The sequence below is a fragment of the Lathamus discolor genome, chromosome 4, assembly GCF_037157495.1.
Source record: "Lathamus discolor isolate bLatDis1 chromosome 4, bLatDis1.hap1, whole genome shotgun sequence".
Taxonomy (NCBI): Eukaryota; Metazoa; Chordata; class Aves; order Psittaciformes; family Psittacidae; genus Lathamus; species Lathamus discolor.
Window position 1 is genome coordinate 36,992,509 of NC_088887.1, and position 23,437 is coordinate 37,015,945.

The 23,437-nt window shown below is 47.9% G+C and overlaps 1 protein-coding gene across 1 annotated transcript; it reads left to right on the forward strand.

The window, feature by feature from the left end:
* Window positions 1-2,422: 2,422 nt before the first annotated feature.
* DIPK2B (divergent protein kinase domain 2B) lies at window positions 2,423-21,529 on the forward strand. The gene is made up of 5 exons (XM_065677072.1): window positions 2,423-2,812; window positions 7,745-8,009; window positions 17,407-17,580; window positions 19,104-19,392; window positions 20,911-21,529. The coding sequence occupies exons 1-5, from the start codon at window positions 2,589-2,591 to the stop codon at window positions 21,249-21,251; spliced, it is 1,293 nt and encodes a 430-aa protein (XP_065533144.1). The 5' UTR covers window positions 2,423-2,588; the 3' UTR covers window positions 21,252-21,529.
* The last annotated feature ends 1,908 nt before the right edge of the window (window positions 21,530-23,437 follow it).

The window sequence follows — 23,437 nt, forward strand, 5'->3', positions numbered from 1 at the left end:
CATCACCTGTGCTCGAGGACAGCCCTGCCTGAGGAAGAATGCTTGACGGAACGAGGGGGCTCAGACCCTGGGGGCAAGTGCAAATGCCAGCAGCAAGCTTGAGGTGGGTATGATGGACTAGCTCCCACTCTTTGAATACAAAATGGCTTTCATAACACTTCAAGGTGATGCAGGTGTGATACACCATCAAAAAACACAATTACAAATGCTGTTCCTAGGGGGAGATGAATATTGCTTTGCATGTGCATAAACTACACAGAAGCGCAAGAACAACACAGCCATTAAGGCATCATAAACAGAACAGAAACCCTGCTATCCATCTAGTGGTTTTTCATGCCAAAGCATGAGGTTTGCTGTGGGAAAGGCCTGGTTACCAACTGTAGAGGCTGAAGCCCTCCACTTTCCATGGGTCACCATGAAGCAGTGCAGGCTGAGGCACTGGGAGACAGTAGTCTGGGTCTCTGCTCTTAAAATTACAACAGAAAACTGAAGACTAAAGACAGGCAATTAAATTATTAAGGAAACTGAAGGATATGTATTTTATATATTACGTAATGAAGATAAAGACAGATTGCTGGCGTTTAATTTTGGTACTATCCAGGGAATAGCTGGGCAGGGAGCAATGCGAACATGGCCAGTGTGCAGAGCTACTGGCAGGAAATAGTAGGAAGCGCTGATTTCTGCAGAGGAGAAAGGAGAAATGTGCTGGCAACAGAAAATGGCGGGGATAAACTTCTGGATGTGGGAAGTGGTTAAATACTGTCATTTAGCTCTAGTATGGCTCCTTCCACCAGCCTACTTTGAAGAACTTTATGCTGGAGTATAAGGCCAAATGTGAATATGGTGTAATGCAGAACTATGCACTGAATGCACTTGCTGGCATACGGGCGCTGGCCAGCCCCGCTTGTTTGCAGCACTGGCAGGGTTCATTACATCCCCTTTCTCTCTCAGCAGGCTTGTTATCCTCTTCTCTCTGTCTGCACCCTGTAGTCAACCCCTAAATGTCACTATCTCCATTTTGTGCACAGAGACACACCAGGAGATGAAGCAAACTCCCACAAGGGCATGGAGTCAAGGAGAGACCCCAGATCTCCCAAGTGTCACAACTAATGAGCATCTGTGCTTGAAAGAGCTGCTTTGTGGTGTCAGGATCACCTTCCTTCAGCAGCCCCTTCAGAAAGCAAGGGGCGATTGCAGAGCCCAGTGTGCACCCCTGTGGCTCGCACATCCCTTAGTCCCATCAGGCTGCGGTTAAATGCTGAAGGGATAATAAAGAATGGCTATAGTGCATCTTTTTTCCTTTAAAAAATGTGCTAGTAGGAAGTGGCTTGCCCATGTGGTGTAAGTAGTCCAGCTGGGGGGATGAGAAGTCTCCAAGACCTCAGCTTCCTCCTCACTACTCCCAGGGTGAGATACAGCCCAGGAGAGCCTCCTGCATCAATCAAAACATGACAGCTGGGGACAGGAAAGGAGCAAAGCCTGGTGCATCACAGTAGCATGCTATGTGCTGCACCACCTGGGGTAGCAAGGTACAGCAAGGGACAGCTTCAAGGCCTGATTTTCCAGCTTTGAGCAGCAGCCTGCCAGGGCTCACGCATGCACCACAGCCACTCCAGCTTGGGAGAGGCGAGATCCTCTCCCCAGCATCCAGGCCAGAACAGTTAGCCAGCGGCTTCCATAACTTTCAAGTCTTTGGCCTAATGAGAACAGCTTTTGGGGATTACTGCAGTAGTTTCTAAGTGCATTTGTAACCTCTGGCAAGCTTCCGCATTAGCCCGTCCCCACGTCTAGCTTCTTGCCAGTGCCAAGACCATCAGGAAAAGGTATTCAGAAGCATGCAAGTCTTGCTGAAAAGCCCCATTTTTCAAGAATGGCTTAGAGGCCTAGCAGTTATGTCAGCTGGATGTTTTGGAAAGCTTCAGGCTATCCTGCTTTCCATGACATGACACAGTGTGGTGCAACCTCTTCTAAATGATGTTTTCAAGAAACAAAATGGCAGCAATTCCACCTGACGGTCTTTTCAGCACTTTTGTGAGAAGGGGAAACTGAGCCAACAAAGCATTCGAGAAGTCAAGGACGTCCCATCGCAAATCTCCAGGAATAAAGCAACAGTAAGGGTCTGGCTTCTGGTAAAACATGCGTTTCTGTCATACTATTATTCCTTCCAAATCAGTTTTTACTAAGTGTCCTGCATATGCCCTTTGCTCCAGCGACAGGATATCCTTCATTTGTCTGCCCAAAGTGCAGATGAGCACTTCTTCGTGTTGTTTCCCAAGTCGGCTGATGGGAGGGTCAGCAGGGGCCGAAGCAGCTGCACCAAGTAGAGGAAAGGTAACCATGGCAACCCAAGTTATCTGCATCCTCCATGTACTTCCTTCTCCCCACCCTACATCATATCTTTCCCACCCAAACCTCAAGCCAATAGAGCCAGTGACCAGCTGGCAGGATGGAAACTGGAGCAGGGTCTCTCCTACCCAATGTGTCTTGCTGTGTTTTGGGGCTCACCACTGAAGGTTGAGGTCATCAGAAAGAGATCAAAAGCATAGAGAGGGGTAACTTGCAAAAGGCAGAGCTCTCCGCTACTGTAGATGGGGCGCTGGATATGTTACATTTGCTCCAGAGTTGCAGATTCGTTGATGATGCTCCTGGTTTTGGCTCTGAGCTGTAACCCTTCCACAGCAGCAATAGCTTCTCCGTCTGCACCCCACGTCAAACCCAGCTACAGCTTTGGCCGGACTTTCCTGGGACTTGATAAATGCAACGCCTGCATTGGAACATCCATTTGCAAGAAATTCTTTAAAGAAGAAATAAGGTCAGAAACTCAGCACAGTAATTTTTAAAGCATTCTGTATAATAGCTTGAAAGTTGCCTGTTAGTATTTCCAAGTACTTTAATGAAGTACAATGCAAGCAGTAACTTAGCACCCGCTTACTATTACAGCACCTGGTATTTTAATTAATGTCTATAAACTGCTGCTTTGTCTCTTTTCTTTTAAAGCCATACTAACATAATCAGCCCTGAATTATAATCTGAAAGCAGAAGTAAAAGGCACAACTTTCTGCATAGAGAGTGGCATTGAAACAGCTCAAGGCAGTGATGAAGGAAGGGAAGAAACAAATAATCTTGTTTAGATGTACTGGAAATATTTCATTATGAATAACTGAGTAAAGGCAAAGGGGATTTAGATTTGTACACTCCCAATGGACTATGTTAACTACAAACATATAAACATGCTACATAATTTCGTACCAGGTGCAACAACACAAATGTGCAGAATTTCATGTGTGTATTAAGATCAAAAGTGATCTAAACCTGCCTGAGGCACAAGCACGTTTGCACACCGGGTTACCTACACGCTCAAAAATAGATGGGGCTAAATTATTAGTACTCTTCTGGGAGGTTTCCGTAAGAACTTTAAGGTAGAGGCAGAAAATTGCATCTGCCTCAAAGCTGATGAGACACATGCTGCCAAGCAGTCATGAGACCAATCCAATCAGTTTTAGGCTCAAAAGCAGAGCGTATCTGACGACAGCAGGGAAAATGTTGCCAGTGTATTTGAGGAGAAAGTTAAAGGCAGTGCTTGGCAGAAGAAGGTTTTATTGGGTCTGATATGATTTATAGAGTCATATGCATTTTCTTTCATAGATATAAAAGCCTGAGGGAGAAGAAATGATTGTAGTAAAATTGTATTTTTAATGCTATAATGTAAGTAGTATAATATTGGACAAATCACCATTTTTATCTTAAACTCTCCTCTAAAATGTAGCATACTAAAACCATAATGTTTTGTCTGGAATGGACTTGTAATACTGAACATCCATCCTTCCCTTGCTGACGCTGCAAAAGGCAGCATGTGACTTTGCTGTGCCAGAACACCCCTTCCATGGCACACCAGGGGTCCCAGCCCTTGGCACTTTGCCCTCTTGGGTTTCTGATTCCCCCAGCTCATGCTGAAGGTGACACCAGGGCATGCAGAGGCACTAAGAAGGGCCAAGCCAGCAGTGCTGGGTTTCTCCCAGCCCAGCCTGGGCTCCTGTCCCGAAAAGCAGGATGGATTTACAATCAGCATGTTCAGCTGGCTGACATGGGCTGGTGTGGGACTGCAGGGGCTGGGGGTGCATTTGGGATACGGGCTGTCCCACATTTTATGCTCTGCAGCAGGGTGACATGGGAGCTGGCTCCTGCTCCATGCCCCAACCTTTGCCACTCACCTGTGCAGGGTTTTTAGGGAACTGCCGCCGGGTACGAAGCAGCTTCTGTGCATGCAGCCTGTTGCAGGTGCACCATTTCAGTTACTTGTGCTTAGCCACTGGGGAGGCCAGGGCCATGCAGCTTCCCTCAGCCCTGCTGAAAATAGCAGTAGCCTTCAGCAGCAAGCAACTGCCTTTGGCTGGCTGGTGGCCAGCTGCATGCTGCACTGGGGCCTCGGAGAGAGGGGCTAAGTAAGTAAAAGCAGGAGGCTCCTGTGCTGGCTTTCCTCTGGTGGACAGCAGGAAAGGGGTGCTGTGTGCAGAGAGTCGAAGGGGGTCCAGGAGCTCAGAGCCACGTACATGTGAGAGCATGACGCTTCTGCCTCAAGAAAGGCAGAGTGGCATTGTAAAATAGAGGGGGTTTTTTGTCTCCTGCCATGCCAGTCAGCTTCCCGCAAGCAGTGCAACACACAAGTGATATCATACAGTTCTGCTCTGAGCACTTTGAAAAGAGTAACTTAAAAACTTCTCTTTAGCAGTCAGTCAGCTTCAGACTTTTCTTTGGAGGGGTTAAACTTGTTTTCCCACTTGATTTCTTGAACAGCTAGGATTTTTTTTGGCAAGTGGAAGGCTAAATGGCGGAAATTTCAGTGGCACTTACACTCTTTGATCCACCCGCCTGTACCTTTTCACATATTCACTAAGGTGGATGGCACTTGGCCTTCTCTGTGTTAATCCTAATTAGAACATGCTTCATTAATTCTCCATGATTTCCGGGAGCTGTGACATGCATTCTCACTCAACTAAGGAGTAAGAATATGTGGGTTTTGTTCCCAGAACGGCTGGTGACTCATCTTGTGCTCTAATGTTCTTTACTTCCCTTATCTTTGCCCAACTTTATCGATCTGTAAATGAGAATACCAAAGCTTGCCTACCAACTGTCCAGAGAGCAGAGTACAGAAAAAGTTTTTGTAAAATACTAGATTTTCAAAACACTGTGAAACTGAGCTGACCAAAACTATGTGCAGAGTTGTGCCAACACTGGTGATGAGCTTTGGCCAAAAGTAATGGGAAGGAAGTCTGAAAAACCTGGAATGCTTCAACTTGATGGGGGGTTATATGGCATTTCTTTATTTTAAAACTTCACTTACATATTTTTTTTAAAGGTATTTCACTCCCAATGCAAACAAAATTTATCTGGCTAAAAGAAAATACTTTGTATCATCCACTAAAAATGAAAAAAAAACTTATTTTCTTCAGTGTTTAGTTCTGAGTTGATCTAAAATCTGTAATCTGTCATGCAGTTACTCACACAGATCTTACTGAAAGTCTTAAAGCACATTTGAGCCCTTAGCTAAAAGGCTTCATACAAAAGTGAATTATTGTTACAGCACAACCTGATGATGGATCTTCAAAGTATCTAGCAAGTGTGCTAGGCCAGTGCTGCACTGCCCAGAAACGATGCCAAATACAGAATTGCTGCAGCCCATGCTGGGTTCCCAGGCCTGCGTGGCTCTCCCCTGGGAGCTCTGTGGAGGAAATCGTTCCATCCAAGCTTAAATTAACGCTCAGTCCTGGATTTCACACATCCATGTGCTGCCTGCATGCAGGAGGCGGTGCTTTCTTGGTATTTGCCTGACTTGAGCTCCCCCAAACACACACACTTGAGCCAAATCACAAGCACATTTCTGCTTAACAAGAAAAAGGAAAAGGAAAAAGAAAAAAGGAGAAAAAAGAAAAGAAAAAAAAAGAAAAAAGAGAAAAGGAGAAACCCAGCCAATAGCCATCTCTTACTGTACGTGCCTGGCACACTGTGCCTGCAGATTAGGCATTGGGAGGGGTTGGGATGCACAACAAATCATAGTGAGGCACAGCAATTATTCTCTGCTCTTCAGTCCCAGCTCAAAACCAGACCAAAAACCAAACCAAACAAACAAAAAAACCCAAATAAACAAAAAAAAAAAAAACCACAAAAAAAAAAAAACACAAGCAAGCTACCAAAAAAAAAAAATAAAAAAAAACAAGCAAACCAAACCAAAAAGGTTTATTTTTATGTCAGACACCCTAATAATAACGAAGCTTAAATTTCATATTGGGCAAAATGCCCAAACGATCGAAATGCCTGAACCTCCTCTCAACCTGTTCGTGCAAGGGGCCACTTCTGGTCAGCCTGTATCTCTGCAGCAAATTTTCTGAGGGAGGCACATGGTTAGAGCCAAAAGCCGAAGCAGCATTTTGGGGAGACCATCTTTCCCCTGTCCTGGGCACTCAGGTTTGCCCCAGAGCTGAGCTGCACAGGGTCTTTGATGCGGAAAAGGAGAGAAGTGCTGCCTTCAGGAGGGGTCATGGGGAGCAGGCTGGTCAGTCTCTGATCATTGAGTATCACTGAGTCAGTTATTTGCCTGAAATCGGAGGAAATTAATCCCCCCCAAAAAATCTTCTGTGCTAATTTCCCAACTGGAAGTTGAAAGGAAATACCAGCTTCAGCTATTAGATTTGTTAACGTCTTCATCTAACTCCAGCTAGTTGATCCTGCAGGGAACTTCTTGCCTCTTCTCTTTCACTTCTGAACCAGTGGCTTTAATTTATGGTGAGATTAAATTAGGACATGCTTTCTTACGTACCTGGGCAAGGAGGTAAGGGCAGGAGGTTTTAGAGGCAGCGAATGCATGACGTTGGCCGAGCCAAAGGTCAGAGTTTAGTTGCTTTCCAAGAGCAGGTTACAGACATACTTCCAAAACAGACACCACGCTCCTCAGCTCCTGCATGTGTGACGTCTGTGTGGGCAGGGCTGAGGGGGCTGCTGAAGCAAAAAAAAAATTACCTAATTACCCAGCCCATATGCTCCCCTCCTGTGCCTGTGTAGGGGAAGCAAATCAGTGCAAGATCTCCATGGCTACCCCTTGTTCCACCCCATCACACCCCAAACTCTGCTGCTGCCTGGGGAGGTTGTGCATCCTGGCTATGAAAACACAGCCAGCAATGTTGGGGGCCCCTGTTGACCCCAGTACCAAGCAAATCCACCACCTCAAGACAAATGGTTATTTTAATATTCCAAAATACATTTATTGTCATGAGGTTTTGTTCTGCAGGGTCCCTTAAAGTGTTGAGTACTCCTTTTCTGGGCCCCTTTCTCCAGGATTAACTAAATTTAAGAATGACAGGGATTCTCCATGAATCAAAACCCTACAGCCCTATTCTTTCCCTCCTTTCCTCTCTCTCACACTCTCCCTGTGTGGTCCAAAAGATCCCATCTGAGTGTTTCACCTCCTGCCCCATGGCACTGTTCACGACAAGGGATGGTTTAGGTGGGAAGCAAAGGAAGATACACATTTCCTCCAAACTGCATTTCCTTGGCTGATGGCTTCAGTCTGCTTGACTCACCCAGGTACCTGGGGCTGCCAGCCTGGAGCTACTCAGTCTTTGTAGAGCAATGGCAGAAACCCCAGGCGTCTGGAGTGCGGTGGAACAACCGCGGGTGGTGCTGGCACTGTGCAGCTGTCCGTGTGGCCTCTTAACCTGCTCTCCGTGGGGCTCTCGTTTTGGTTTGGCAGGTTTGACACCTGGCTTTCTTCTCATTTAAAGCTGCCCCCCAGCTACCTGCTCAGCTACTCAGGCAACTACACTGACGATGCCAAGAGCTGGCGGATGGTTGACATCACCCGGCTGACCTCCAAGTACCAGCATGACCGGGCCGACAAGCGCATCTGCACCTCCCTGCTGAAGACAAAGACCTGCAGCCTGGAGCATGCCCTGCGCCGCACGCAACGCTTCCAGAAGTGGCTGCGGGCGAAGCGCCTCACGCCCGACCTGGTCCAGGTCTGTGCCCCATGGACTCTGGGCCCCATACCAGCAAGGGGAAGAGAAGGAGCCCCAGGGGGTCCCATGTGGTTTTGGGAGGGAAAAAGGGTCTGAAGGAGACAAATCTGTGACCTGCTTGGTAAAGGACGAGCGGTGGGCTCAGCCCTGGAAAAGAGGGCCTGTGGGAAGCTGTAGCACCCACTGACTTCAGGCACGGGGATAGCATGGGCTATGCATACAAACAACAGATAGGACAAGGAGGAATAGCTTTAAACTGAAAGAGAGTAGATTTAGATTAGATATTCAGAAGAAATTCTTTACTGTGAAGGTGGTGAGGCACTAGAACAGGTTGCCCAGAAAAGTTGTGGCTGCTCCATCCCTGGAAGTGGTCAAGGCGAGGCTGGACATGGCCTTGAGCAACTTGGTCTAGTGGAAGGTGTCTCTGCCCATGGCAGGGGGGATTGGAATTAAGGATCTTCCAAACCAAACCATTCTGTGATTCTGCACATCCAGTGTTGGAAATCATTAATAGTTTTGAAAACTGAGGACACTTCATCACTGTGCTGTGACTACAGCAATTAAATGGGATTTGGAAAATTTGGATTTAGTCCTAGCTCTGCCCCTGGCATACGGTGTGGTCTTAAAGAAGTTGGGCAATCTGCCTGAGATTCATTTTTGCAGCCTCTGCCCTGAACATGACTTTGCTCAGGGCTGGGGACTGGGGTAGCTTAGACCCCTCTGCTTGCAGCTGGCAGGGCGAGCAGCACAGGCAGTCAGAGCTGAAGCCTTGATTCCTCACTTGCCTGCCACCTATAGCAGATGATCTCAGGCACAAAGCAGCGTGCTGCCCTTTCAGCTGCAGTCCTGGGGTGTCACAGGCAAAACCAGGACAGGCGCACTGCAGGAGGAGTTACTGCCACCAGTCATATGGGCAGCAATGGCATGGGAAGATGGACATGCAGGAAGGCCTGGAGGAGGAGAGCAGGCAGGCTCCAGAGAAGAGTGCTGCCTGCACTGACGTATACCACAGGCAGCTGGGGACAACCATGGGGAAAGAGAGTGTGTTTAGCAGCTTCTGGCTTGCATCCGAGAGCAGAAGTCCCCTCCCCAAATGCATATGCATACTCTTACCCCAGCCAAACAACAGCACAGCATTGTGATAATCACTGTCAAGGGGCAGGGGCCAGGGTGGAGGCTGGATATACTCTAAACAAGACCCTGAGAGGCAAAGAATTCTCCCTTTCAAGAAAAATGGCTGCGAAAAAGGGACTTTTTTTTTTTTCCCCTCTAGAAAGGGAACTGCTTCCTCCTGCTTTGGGTGCAGACAGTGGATTCCCAAGCGCCTGCTAGCCACCACTGCCCTCCAAGGCAGCAATGCAGGGAGCTAAGGGAGGGCCAGCTGGGGGGGCCAGGTCCTCCAACCTTGCTTTGCACAGGTTTGTGCAAAACTGTGCTGCCCCCACAGCAGCGCAATGTGAAAGAGGAGTCAAGAGCTTAAAACTTCCACTTGCTAAGCTGGGTGAAAAAGTACATGGAGAAATGTGGCTTTGTGCAATGTCAGATCTGCTGCAAAGTTAAATCACTAGCTGAGCCCAAATCCTTCTCCTTAAAAGGCTCCCGATGTGCTATACGCCTTTCCTTACCCCATCCTCTCCCAACTCCTGGCTGAGCTGGCTGGGTTGCAACGGACATATATCATAGAATAGAATTGTAGAATAATTAGGATTGGAAAGGACCTTAAGATCATCTAGTTCCAACCCCCCTGCCATGGGCAGAGACAGCACACACTGAACCATGTCACCCAAGACTCTATCCAACGTGGCCTTGAACACTGCCAAGGATTAAGCATTAACAAGGATTAACTTCCTTGGGCAAACCTGTTCCAGTGCCTCACCCACCCCCCGAGTAAAGAACTTCTTCTTTATACCTGAACTTCCCCTGCGTTACCCCTTGTCCTATCACTACAGTCCTTAAAGAAGAGTCCCTCACCAGCATCGTTGTAGGCCCCCTTCAGATACTGGAAGGCTGCTATAAGATCTCCATGCAGCCTTCTCTTCTCCAGGCTGAACAGCACCAACGTTCTCAGCCTGTCTTAATATAGGAGGTGCTCGAGCCCCCTTACCATCCTCATGGCCCTCCTCTGAACTTGCCCCAGCAGCTCAATGTCCTTCTTATGTTGATGACACCAAAACTGTAGTCTGAGGTTTCATGAGAGCAAAGTGCAGGATCACCCCCTTTGACCTGCTGGTATGCTTCTTTTGACGCAGCTTACATACAGTTAGCTTTCTGGGCTGTGAGATCACACTCAAGCCAGCTCATGTTAAATTTTTTATCAACCAACACCCCCAAGCTCTTGTCCTCAGGGCTGCTCTGAATCTCTGCTCTGACCAACCTACAGCTGTGCCTGCGACTGCCCCGACCTGGGTGTAGGACGTTACACTTAGCTTGGTTGAACGTCACAAGGCTGCCATCGGCTCACCTCTTAAGCATATCAACGTCCCCCTGGAAGGCATCCCTTTCCTCCAGCCTATCAACATAACTACATAACTTACTGTCATCAGCAAACTTGCTGAGGGCGCACTCAATCCCACCGTCCACGTAGCCGACAAATACATTGAACAAGATCGGTCCCAACATCATCCCCTGAGAGACACCACTTAGTCTTCAGCTGGACACTGAGCTATTGACAGCAACTCTGTGTGTGGCTATCCAGCCAATTCTTTATCCACTGAGTGGTCCATCCACCAAATTGATGTCTCTCCAATTTAGAGACAAGGATGTTGTGCAGGACAGTGTCAAACACTTTGCATGAGTCCAGGGAGATGGTACCAACTGCTTTGCCCCATCCATCAGTTCTGTAGCTCCATCACAGAAGGCCACCAAACTGGTCAGACAGGGTTTCCCCTCAGTGAAGCCATGCTGGCTGTCACCAACCACCTCATTGTTTTTCATGTGCCTTTGCATGCCTTCCAGGAGAATCTGCTCCAAGATTTTGCCAGGCACAGAGGTGAGACTGACTGGTCTGTAGTTCCCTGGGTCATCCATTTTCTCCTTCTTGAAAGCTGGGGTTATATTTCCCTTTTTCCAGTTATCAGGAACTTGACCTGACTATGATTTTTTAAATACAATGGACAGTGGCTTAGCAACTTCATTTGCCAGCTCCTTCAGGACCCATGGATGGATTTCATCAGCTCCCACGGACTTGTGCACATTCAGGTTCTTAAGATGATCTTGAACCTGATCTTCTCCTACAGTGGGCCCAAGGTCTTCATTCTCACAGTCCCTGCAGCTCCCTTCCAAGACTTGGGTGGTGTGGTCAGAGCATTTGCCAGTGAAGACTGAAGCAAAGAAGTCATTAAGAACCTCAGCCTTCTCCAAATCCAGGGTAGCCAGTTCTCCCGTTAGCTTCCAGAGAGAGCCCACATTATCCCTAGTCTGTCTTTTATTCACTACATACCTAGAGAACCCCTTCTGCTACCTTTCACATCCCTTGCCAGATTTAATTCTAACTGGTCCTTAGCTTTCCTGACCTGGTCCCTAGCTTCCCGGACAACATCCCCTAATTCTTCCCAGGCCACCTATCATCGCTTCTACCTTCTATAAGCTCCTTTTTCCCCTCTAAGTTCCCTCAGAAGCTCCTTAACCACCCATGGAGGTCTCCTGGCCCTCCTGCCGCACTTTCTTCTAGTTGGGACGCAACACTCTTGAGCTTGGAACAGCTTGAACATCATCCAGCAATCTTGGGCCCCCTGACCTCTAGGGCTGTATCCCATTGCACCTTACTAAGCAGGTTCCTGAAGAGGCCAAAGTCTGCTCTCTTGAAGTCCAGGGCAATGAGCTTGCTGTGTGCCCTTCTCACTATCCTGAGGATCGCAAACTTGATCATCTCATGATAGCTGCAACCAAGGCTGCCCTGGAGCATCACATTCCCAACCAGCCCTTCCCTGTTGGTGAGCACAAGGTCAAGCATGGCACCTCTCCTTGTCGGCTCCTCTATTACTTGCAGAAGGAAATTGTCTTCCACACAATCGGGGAACTTCCTGGATTGCTTGTGCAGGTCCATACTATCTCTCCAACTGGTATCAGGGTGGTTGAAGTCCCCCATGAGAACATGGGCCTGCGAGTGTGAGGGTGCTCTTAATCTGTCTATAAAGCGCTTCATCCAGAGAGTCCTCCTGATCAGGTGGTCTGGAATAGATTCCCACAGAGATGTCCCCCATCGCTGTTCTCCCTTTGACCCTGAGCCACAAGCTCTCTTTTGACTGTTCACCTGTGTATTTCAAAGTACAGTCACCCACGACTATGACCTGCCATGTTTTTCTGGAGGTACCAGTAGTGATCCTCTTTACTGGTGCATCAGCAGGATGTTCATGTGGGTGAGGTCTCTGTTACCTCATCAGCCCGCTGCAGAACTGCAGAGCGGTTCTGGGTGGGGACATCAGATTTTGCAGAAAGCCCCTTGCTTTTAATTGTCCTCTTCTTCCCTTTTTTGTTGGTTTTTTGGTTTAGGTTGGTTTTGTTTGTTTTTGTTACTAGCTCCCTGGGTTACTGCCCTCCTCCTTTCCTGTATGCGCTATGATGGACGCCTCTGGCCCCTGCACAGTTCGGGCCCGGAGCAAGCAGCCCAGCTCCCTCCCAGCTTCCCCGACACCTTCCAGCCACTGACAGCGCCCCGCGGCTCAGCCCCTGCTGCAGGAGGGCCTCCCGCAGGGCACCGAGCGCAGCGCTGCCCGTGGCGCGCCCTCCCCTCACGACCCCGGTGCAGGCGCTCTCTGCCCCCGAGCTCCGCGCTGCAGCCTCCCCTCCCATCGGCTCTGCCTGGGGCCGACGCTGACTCCGCCAGGGCAGCCGGGGCAGAGCTCCCTGAGGCGAGCGCTGGCTCCCCGCGGAGGGCGCTCCCCGCGGAGGGCGGGGCCGTCCCTCCTGGCTCCGCCCCCTGTGAGCCCCTGCTCGCCTCGGCGGGGCTGCGGCTCCTGGGCAGGGCCTGGGGAGGGCTCGGGGCTCCCTCGGGGGCTCTCGGCTCCGAGCCGGGGCTGCGGGGCGGGGGGGTTCCCCCTCGCTCCGGGGTTGAGGGCTCCTCTCTGGATATACCTCGCCGAATCATACGTGCATGCCTACGTGCATGCCTACGTGCATACACGTGCACACACATGCACACACATACGTACACACAGCACCACGCAGAGACTTTGGCTGGGGCCCTCTGCCCTTGCACCTATCAGTTTCTCCAGGGTGCTTGAATTTCCCCATGTGCAATGGGAAGCTGAGCAGACTCCAGCTCCAGGACACTGCTGAAGTGAGCTGGGGGGCCAGCCTCGGGGGATGTGCTGAGGGACAAACTCCCTGGGACATTTCATCAACCCCTGAGTCTTTTTCAGTTGCAAAAGACTCAGAAGGATACAGGGGAGCCCAGACCAGGCACAACAGCTTCAGGATTACTCTGCTCATGTTTTCATGGCTCTTTTGCTCTGTAAATCAAGCAGAGAAAAAAAAATAAACAGGATATATATTCCTTCTAACATCATATAGGCTTGAATAGAGAGAAGAGCATAGTGATCCACAGCCCCTGGAGCCTAGCCCCCCACCTCCAAATGTGGCAGTAATCACTGTTGGCGATTGGGCATGTGCTCTACAAAATGGCTGCTGGTCTGAGGGGCAAGGGCAGCAGCAACATTACAGTCATGCAGTGTGTGTGAGGCACCACAGGTTATGGGATGACCCACCAAGCCATCCAGCCCCACCGAGCTGGGGATCCCCTTCCTCTCTGCTCATCTCACCTGCCCTCCTCAGAGCTGAAAGCCACAAGAGCACCTCTGCCTGCACGCCAGCCAAGAGCTGCGTCCCCTCTGCGGTGTTTGCTGGGCAGATACACATTGGTAGCCCAGCAGGAGCTCTTATGGTCAGGGTTCTTGTGGGTATCGTGCATTGCTCCACTTACTTGCAGCACTGCTCTTCTGGCTTTCCATATGCACACAAACTCTTTTCAGAGGTGTTAACAACACACCTCTCTTGACGCCTAACATGGTGCTCCCCCTATTTCATAAAGCTGCAGTCACACAGAGGTGTCTGTACTCCTCTCCCTTCAGTTTTTCCTATATAGCAGCACTGTGGACAGATAATGGCTCAGGTAATTTTGTCTTATAGAGCAAAGAATTACAACAAACCATAACATCCTTGAATCAAAATGACAGACCATGAAGTAATGTTTTTTCACTTTACGCTGCCTGCCCTGCCTGACCCAACCGTCAGCTGAGCTGCCTGCCACAGTGATTATTTCACCCGCCACAGTGAATATTGGACACAGCGAAGTCGTCAGTGGTAAAATCCAGCCCACCTCAGAGATGAGCAGGATTTAGCTGGGGCTTAGCCTTCATGGTAGCTCCAGCCACCTGCTGCTTCACCCAGGAGCTCACTACCTCAAACCATGCTGCATGCTTTTCCTGTTGGAGGGGAAGAACAACAAAGCGGGTTAGTTCCCTCACAGATCATGCACAGGGCAGATTTACAACCCTGCCTTCAAAACACAGCCTAGACAGGTGAAAGCAATAGCAAGGTGAAAAGCCAGCCATTTTCAGCCCCTCTGTTTAGGACCTACTGTTTGAAACTACTGACCTCCACACCTGCCCTTAGCAGGTGTGCCAGCACCATAGTTACTTGGCCTTTGAGTCCAGCACACATCGCTTTGCTTGCAGCACATGTGCAGCAGCTCACTGAGCTGGCAGGTGGTCCTTCTTAGGGAAGGATGGGTGTTAGGGGGCTCCCTGAGCCACCTCCCAGACCTGCTATCTCTTTGACCTGGTACCTCATCATCAGAGAGGTGTTCGGTAAACCTCCTGGGAGTGGAGAAAAGCTCCACAGCTTCACAGGGCACCCTTAGTCTCTTTCTTTTGGAGGTGAACAACCCTGTTTGAGCTGCAGGTGTTTTGACACCTACCCACATCCAAATGTTTCCTCCTGGAGCCCACCCTAAATGTGGTCATTTGTGAAGCTGCAACCATGTGCAGCACATGGGGCAGGAGGTAGCTGTGCTCCTAATCTGAGCCATCCCTGCTTGGCCTGGCTGAAGAGAAAGCAGAGTGAGGAGAAGTTGTCTTCCAAGAGGTCATCTTTACATCAGAGTGAATTGTGGGTGTGCCCGCACTAGGCACACATACATATGCATAGGTGGGAGTTAAAAATGTATCGTGTACTGTGCAGCAGGGAAAAGAAAATTTGAGTGCAGGTAGGCTTTTCAGGAACTACTCACTATCAGATACAAAAATGTGGGGTTTTAATCCAAGTAAATAAGAAGCGGTCCGTATCAATCACAAACAAGATTTCAGGCTTTCAGGTCTTATTCTCTGGCATGATGAGACGCTGCAAAGGACTTAAGATATTCTCAGATAAATCAGTATCTCCAGTGTTTCAAGTATGTGTTCTTCACATATTCAAATATTTTTTCCACTGACATTTTTTTTTCCTGACAGTTTTACGACTCTTGCTCCTCTTATGCTGTAGGGATGTTTCCATCAGTCTGCTGGAATGGGAGGCCTCACTCTACTGAAACACTCCAGGAGGTGCTGAAGTTTACCCTATTGCCTAACTCTGGCAAAATCCAGAGACCACTCTCTCAAATTCTGGTGGATCAGGGCTTCATTAAATTGCAGGAGGTTGTACCAATAGGTGATATAAATGTGACGGCACCCAACCCTGCTCCTCTGTTCTCACACCGCCTTTCATACTCCTGAAATGGTTCCTCAGTAAACGAGCAGGTGTGATTACCACGTGCAGGACATGCCCACATCCGTGTTAATAGGATGAGCTCTGACCTTGGAAAAAATCCTAATTACAACTTTCATGCATTCTTTGCCACCATGATTTCTGTTTCTACTATATACTCTTAAGGGTTTCAGCTTTTGCATTGCAGACTCCTGGAGGCAGCAAGACTTTCTAACGTTGGCTGGAAATATCTGCTTACACGCTGCGCTGCAAGAGACTTTCACTACCATTTATCTCTTATTTAACATAGTTCTGTTCTGCTCATTTTTTCTCACTTCTCCTCCTAAGGGAAAGTGACAGTCAGCCACAACGTGCCTGCAAGTGCTGTGAGACAGAAATCCATAAGCATCCCTTCCCCCAGCTCCTTCCATGGTTTTAGACCATTAGTGAAAAAATATTTCCTTGATAAGCCTACGTGAGAGGAGAGGAGTGTAGGAAGACTTGTAAATAGAACTGAGGAGAATTATTTTTGACAAATGTTTTATTTTCTTCGGGGGGGGGGGGGGAATAATGGTTCTTCAGTTGTTGCAAAACAACGGTCCAGTTGGACTTGAGTTTCTCAAGTAGCTTTGACCAGCTGTTGGCATTCAGGGCTTGTTTCGTGCAACCGATGGCCGAGGAGGGAGCGATTGGGACCTCACCAGGACCAGCATGGAGGCAGAGGAAGGGACATGGGAGGTCCAGTGCTCCCTTTCCACCTCCAACAGGGAAAGCAGCGCACTCCTCCTTTCCTTGTTTCTTCATCTCTTTGCCATGGCTGGATAAGTAAGTGTTTTACGCCAAATGAACAGCTCGCACAGGAAGGGCTGAGAGAGACCTACCTCAGAGTTACCAAATGACTTGGGGAGATCCTGAGTCAAATCTTTGCTCTCAGCATGAAGAATGGCAGGGAGCATTGTGAGCTCCAGTGCCCTTTCCTCTGAAGCACATCTCCCAGCCATCAAATTATAAAGAAAAACAGAATGAGTAAATTTGGCTGCTGGGATCATTTGGAAGAAAAAGGCTCAGCAAAAACCTGATTCCCTTCCCCAGCAGAGGCATGGCAGGGCAGCATTTCTGTGCCACTCCTTATGTCTGCTCTCCTTGGCTATGAAGGAAGACTGACCTCAAAAAAAAAATTGTGTTTTGACTATGAAGGTATAAATCTCTATTTTCATTTGCTCCAGCCTTAGATTGCTTGTGCAATTTACAAGCCGAACCTCCAAATCTGAAAGGTAAAATAGAGTGACGGTTGACTCCATTCACCCAACAATTCTTTATTTGTTGCTGTCATTTAAAAAATATACGCACAGGCTATTCACATCTGATTTTAATAGTTAATGTACAAGTTTGTCAGAGAGAGAATATGTCCTGTGCTTGTACCCACATACAGTGTTTCTTTACTCTTTTAAAGCATGTTTACTGACTTTAGCAAATAGTATTTCCAAGAAAACTGCGCACAGGTTAAGCAAATAGTGAAGAGATCTGAAGACATTATTTAACAAGGGAAGTGACTCACCAGCTTAATCACAGAGACACCTCCACCAGCAAGCCAGGATGCCAGGGCTGGGAAGAAGTGCAGCGGGGAGAGTACCTACAACATGGACCGGGGGCTGTGATACTGTGGTATCTCAAGCTGAAAAATAAACATCTTTGTCATGTTTTTGCCTCTCACCAGGGCCTGTCTAGCCCAATGCTGCGCTGCCCATCCCAGCGTCTCCTGGACAGGATAGTGCGGCGCTATGCTGAGGTACCAGACGCTGGCAGCATTTACATGGACCACCTCACTGACCGGGACAAGCTGCGCTTGTTGTACACACTGTCAGTGAATTCACATCCCATCTTGTTACAGGTACATGCCACCTTGACTGTCTTGAAACACCACCCTGCAACCCCTTGCAAGCGAACTATCGCATGAGATGTGCTCCAGGCCCCAGCTGCAGAAAAGTGCCGGCTCTGGCCTTTTCAAGCTTTCTAGCCTTCATAAAGCATGTTCCTTCTACAGGGTTGGATGGCTGAAGCCAGGCAGACTCCTGTGGTGCACCTTGCATCACCCAGTGAAGTAGTGGAGAAATATGAATGTCCAGCCCCTTAAATAAATCAGAGCCTAGAGGGGTTGTAGTGCTAGCGCATTGTGAAAGCCAGGGTTTTACATGTCCCTAACACTTCAAAGCGTTATGTTTGCGTTGCTAATGTATTATTTAAAATCACGGCCTGTTTATAAAAGAGAAAGAGCATGCTTTAGTGTGGGAGAACCAAGATGCAGCATAGAGGTTGAACATTGACTTGGGAAGCACTGATTTTCCAGGCTCCATGTGCCAGTGCTGTTTTTTCCAGTTGAATGCTGCTGGTAACTAGCTCCATGGCAAAGCGCATCTTTGCAGAGGTGCTTGGTGGAATCCCAAATACAACTGAGCTCTGAGTTTTAAGGTAGATAGCTGGGAGGCCTCACACCTCTTGCCTGATCCCCTGCAGGCATGCCTGGCATGTGGCTCCTCTCTTTCCTTACATGTGTCTCCAGAAGAGTATCCTCACTTTTTGCTCACTACCACCCTACCTTTAGCCCTCACTGATGTTTCTTGCAACCCTTTGAGATTCCTCTAAAAAAAGAGGGAGCAGTAGCATCAATCTCCTGCCCAAGGCCAGTGCTTGCTAAAGCAGTGCACATGGCTTTGCTCAGTCCTAGGGAGGGGGAATGGTTCTGGGAAGCTGGGGAGACAGAAAAGTTAAAAGCGGAAAGCTTTGTGTTGGCACAGCTCAGTAGTCATGCAGTTTGGTTTCTACCTGGGATAACTGCACTGATAGCACAAGCTGCAGTGATGCAGGAAGCCCAGCCCAGGTGTCCCCACCATTACAAACACCCAGCACTTGAGTCCCTGGGACTGCAAAGTCTCTTACAAAACAGCCAGGCAGTTTTTACAAATTAGCAAAAACTGCTTTAGCCCCATCTCACCTCCAATCTGTGACTTCAGCTATGCAGTGCTCATGAGGAACCCATCAAAGGCTCCATAAAGACACCTAAAATTAGCGCTTCTGTGGCTAAAATTTCATTTAATTTGAAATCTATTATTATCTTGGACTTTTGGTTAATCTCCCACATGAAATAAGACTTAAAATATCAGTTCTTCTTCCTGAATTAAAAGGGAAAAAAGAAGCAAAAAAAGCAGCATAGCTGCTCCAGGATGGAGCAGTGCATTCTTGGGCTGCTGGGGCAGGCTGAGGTGAGCAAGGGTTGTGGGCTGATTTAGAAAGCAAACCATGACATTGGCACTGCTGCTTGAAAAGCACTTGAAAGTCCTCTGGGAAGGACATGGGTCCATGGGCATTGTGCAGAGACCAGTGGGGCAGTTCTCATGTTCCTGCTCTTCCTGGCAGATCTTCCCTGATGTGGAGGGATGGCCCTTCCCACGGTACCTGGGTTCCTGTGGGCGGCTGGTGGTCAGTGCCAGCACCCGGCCCCTGCGCGACTTCTTTGGTGCAGCCCCCGAGGTGGCCGCTGACCTGGCCCTCCAGCTCCTTGCTGTCCTCCGCTCCATGGGCACCAACGACCTCAACTATTTCTTCTACTTCACCCACGTGGATGCTGGCACCTTCGGTGTGTTTAGCAATGGGCATCTGTTCATCCGGGATGCCAGCACGCTGGGGATCATCGACAAGGAGGAAGGTACTCAGCAGGCTCCGTCTGTCGCTGGAGTTCTTAGCAAGGCAGGGGAAACAAATCTTTCACCTGCTGCGCTTGGCTCTGCTGATGATTGTTGTGGTTTTTTTTTTTTGCAATCAGCCAAACATCACTTGCTAAATTAAATAATGAAAAATTCACGGGAGATTTTCTGACAGCACAAGCATCAGCAGCTCCTGCCATCCTGGCTCTGGATCAGGAAGGCTACAGGCAATTTATTTGTGCAGTCAGTGGTTTAGTGACCAACCATGGGCCCTTTCGTCCTGCCCCGCCATCTCTGCGCTGGCATCAGCATTCAGTGTGTACAGTGCTCAAGGCTCTCATTTGAAGTCCTCCTAAATCACCTCTTCTAAAACTTTTGCCACACAGGTGTCAGTATTTGCAAGTAGAAATTTCATAACTTCATTTGTTTTGGGTCAAATCATGGAATGGTTTGGGTTGGAAGGGACCTGTAAGATCTAGTACCAACGCCCCTGCCATGGGCAGGGACACCTTCCACTAGACCAGGTTGCTCAAAGCCGTATCCAACCTGGCCTTGAACACTGCCAGGGATGGGGCAGCCATAGCTTCTCTAGGAAACCTGTGCCAGAGCCTCACCACCCTCACAGTAAAGATTTTTTCCTAATATCTAATCTAAATGTACCCTCTTTCATCTTAAAGCCATTCCTCCTTGTCCTGTTGCTACATGCCCTTGTAAAAAGTCCCTCTCCAGATTTCTTGCAGGCCCCTTTTAGGTATTGGAAGACAGTTATAAGGTCTCTCTGGAGCCTTCTCTACTCCAGGCTGAACAAGCCTGTGAAACTCTTTTTTAGGTGTATTTATCACATTAACTACAAATAATAATAATTATTATTATAACAACAAAATCCCCCCTTTGTCATTTTTATACAAAATCAAGGGTTGCTATTCACTTTGCACAGGTTACATTTGTCTGCTCCTGAAAGTAGAGCTAGTCAGACTATTCCTCCAATAATTCATTCTGAATGTTCAAATTTTGAAAAGGCCTTTGCTCAACTTGCACATTCAGCTGAGCAGATCTCAAATATTCAGAAGCAGCTGTCAGAGAATTTTCCACTGGGTTTCTTTTTCTCATCCTAGCAGCTATTACTGTGAACTCCACCTAGATGAGCTGTTGTTGCAATTTAATGATTTTGGGTAACATGGAAAAATTATGGGTCTGGCTATCTGTGGTAATTTTTGTAGGAACTCCACTTTTTAGGTTAGTATTCCAGTTCTCATTTTTTCTGCATCAGTTTGACTTGAGAGACTCCAAATCTTCTGTCAGGCAGTTCTGCAGAGCTCCGTCATTCAGAAAAACATATATATTTCAGGAGTGAGGAAATTGGCCCACATAGAGCTATAGCTCACAGTACTGCGTGGTGAAAGATAGCTGTATCCTTCAGATAGTAACTAACCCCATGTTAATACAGAGGTACAGACATATGTGATTATCCAAGATTTCACTACTGTGTTTCTAACAGCTGCTTTAATTGTCCCTAATAGGGAGCCATCTGATTGACGACCAACAAGAATATAAAGATATATTTAGCTGTTTGACTGTGGACTGCCAGTCTGCATTTGTGTCCTGTAACTCCATTGGAGAGAAGCACAGCCTTGTCATGGTGTGTCAAGAGCTTTTGCCTAAGCTCCTGAAGGGGAAATTCCTGCAACCCGTGCAGGAGAAGATAGACAGCTTCCTGCAGCACTGCGCCGATGGCCTCGCCGATGACCAGGGTGTCAGTGGGGCGGTTGCAAAGCTGGCAGAGCTCCTGAAACCTCTGCGGTCTTGTGATTCCCGTTTTGCCTACCGCTATCCTGACTGCAAATACAGTGACAAATACTGATGGCTTTGGAAGAGTCCCCTGGGAAGGACTGGGGCAGTGTCAGCCCCTTGCCAGTGCGGGAAGCAAGAAGGAACCAGCATAGCAGGAAGGAGCTACACCGAATATGGGACTTCCTTATGAAGGCACAGGAGAAGGAAGCATAGTGCACGAGGGATTTATTGTTCATCTCCCAGAGATGCATTTGTTACATGGGATGTTAAACATGATGTAAGGTGTAAGGATTATTAGCATTATCATGAGTGACAGAGGCTACAGGATTAATAAAACTCATGCACATATTTCGGCCTTGGAAGAGTTTTCCATGCTATTCATTAAAAAGAAACCTTCTGAAGGCAGCATGGTCACAACTAACTAGATAGAAGAGCTTTACTGCCAAGAAAGTCTTTCTGATTGAGATGATATATACATAATGTAGGATGGATGGAAGCATCGAAGACTTCCCTTGTGGGGATTTTTAATGCCATAGATAAACTATTCCATCACCCATCACAAATCACTTTTATAAAATATTTAATTTTTTTTACTTTTATGGCACACAGAACAGGAAGATGCAACCAGCAGCATTAAAAAGCTGTAAGGTCCCATGTCTCTTAAAACATAATTTCTCTAATCCCCAAATATAATTACTTTTAGTCTTTCCCAAGCTGATTGGCAGTAAATTCAGTAATTGGAGACTAATAAACGTTTTTGGTTTAAGATCAGAAAAAAAAAAACAACCCAGAAACAACTCTGGGATGTGATTGTCCAGCAGATACTTCATATTTTTCTCCCTAAAGAAAACTGGAGGAACCATTTGCACAAACCCGTTCAAATAGGAAAATTACCGTAAGAGGAGAAAATACACAGGCAGAGGATGAAAGGTGAGTCTATCCTGAGCCCAATGAGATTTGCTGAACACTTAGTACTCCACTGTAGGTACTGGGGCACCCCCCAAGAGCTGGGGAGGTCAAAGTCCTGACCAGCAAGAGATGCCGCCAACCTCATCCATTTGCCTTTCAAAGGAGGAATCAGTAAGGCAGTCCCCGAAGGAGTGACTCAGGCACATGATATTTGGGGTGATGGACTCTTTTTTCATAGCAGTGGCCAACACAGGGCTAGGCACACGTGCCTCATTTTGTTGGGGAAGGTTGCAAAATTTGTGAAGTGCAAACCACAACTTTCTGCACAAAGCATCCCAACATCTGCAACAACACCCAGCATCTGTCAGTCCCTGTCCCTGTCCCATGTTATCTTTGTGGGATGTCAGAGGATCACACGAAACCTTCCCTCATGTTTAGGGGACTGTTAGACCTCACTCGGGTGTGGGGCTTTCTTCTGCGATCCAGGTGCACAGGAGTCACCAAGCAAATGTGGCTGAGCTGAGTCAGAAACAAGACTTTCTGGATCCCACATATTTTTATCATGGAAACACCCTAGCTATGGTTCGAAAAAGAAATTGGTAACAGCATAAAAGCAGAAAAAAGATGTGAATGGATTTGCTTTGCTAATTGTTGTATAGAGTTACCAGAGCAGGAATGCAAGTCAAGTTTTTGTGTTGGCTGTGGAGGGGCTCTGCACACAGAGCGCCCAGCCTGGGGTTCAAGGCAGGTGTTGCAGACGCTAGGCATCCAAAACCACATGCAGGTCTGATGCTGAGAAAATCTGACCCAGGACATTTATTTTGCCTTTCCTTCTGGCATAAAGTATTAAGTGCACCTTTCACCTCTTAAGAAGCAGAAACATTGAAAATAATTTGTAGGTAAATTTAGCTCCAGGCCCAGATGGTCTGACAGCAAAAATGTTTAAATATACAGCCTAAGCTATGGCTGCAGCCCTCTTTCTTGATACAATCTATTTCTACATCATGGCTCTCTTCCAGTAAGAAAAACATGTCCTTTGCAGAGATCCATAAGGCTGTCTAACAATCTGTTTTCAACAGTTTTTCTTGAATCTGTCTGCATCTTCAGTCACGGGCTGTGATTTTACCTGCAAACTGGGTGCTAGCCCTGGCTCCCTTCCTCTCCAAAGAGGTCCCCCCCCCATGATGCTGGCTGCCAGCTGCCTTATGTGGGCCTGGAGGAGCTCCTATTTCACCACCACTCTCACTAGGGTCAGTGGTGTGGCATTGCCCACCATGGCCAGAGAGCTGACAGCACTCTTTCAGTGCCAGAGGGCAGCCTTCTTCATGCAGTTGTTAACTAAAAATG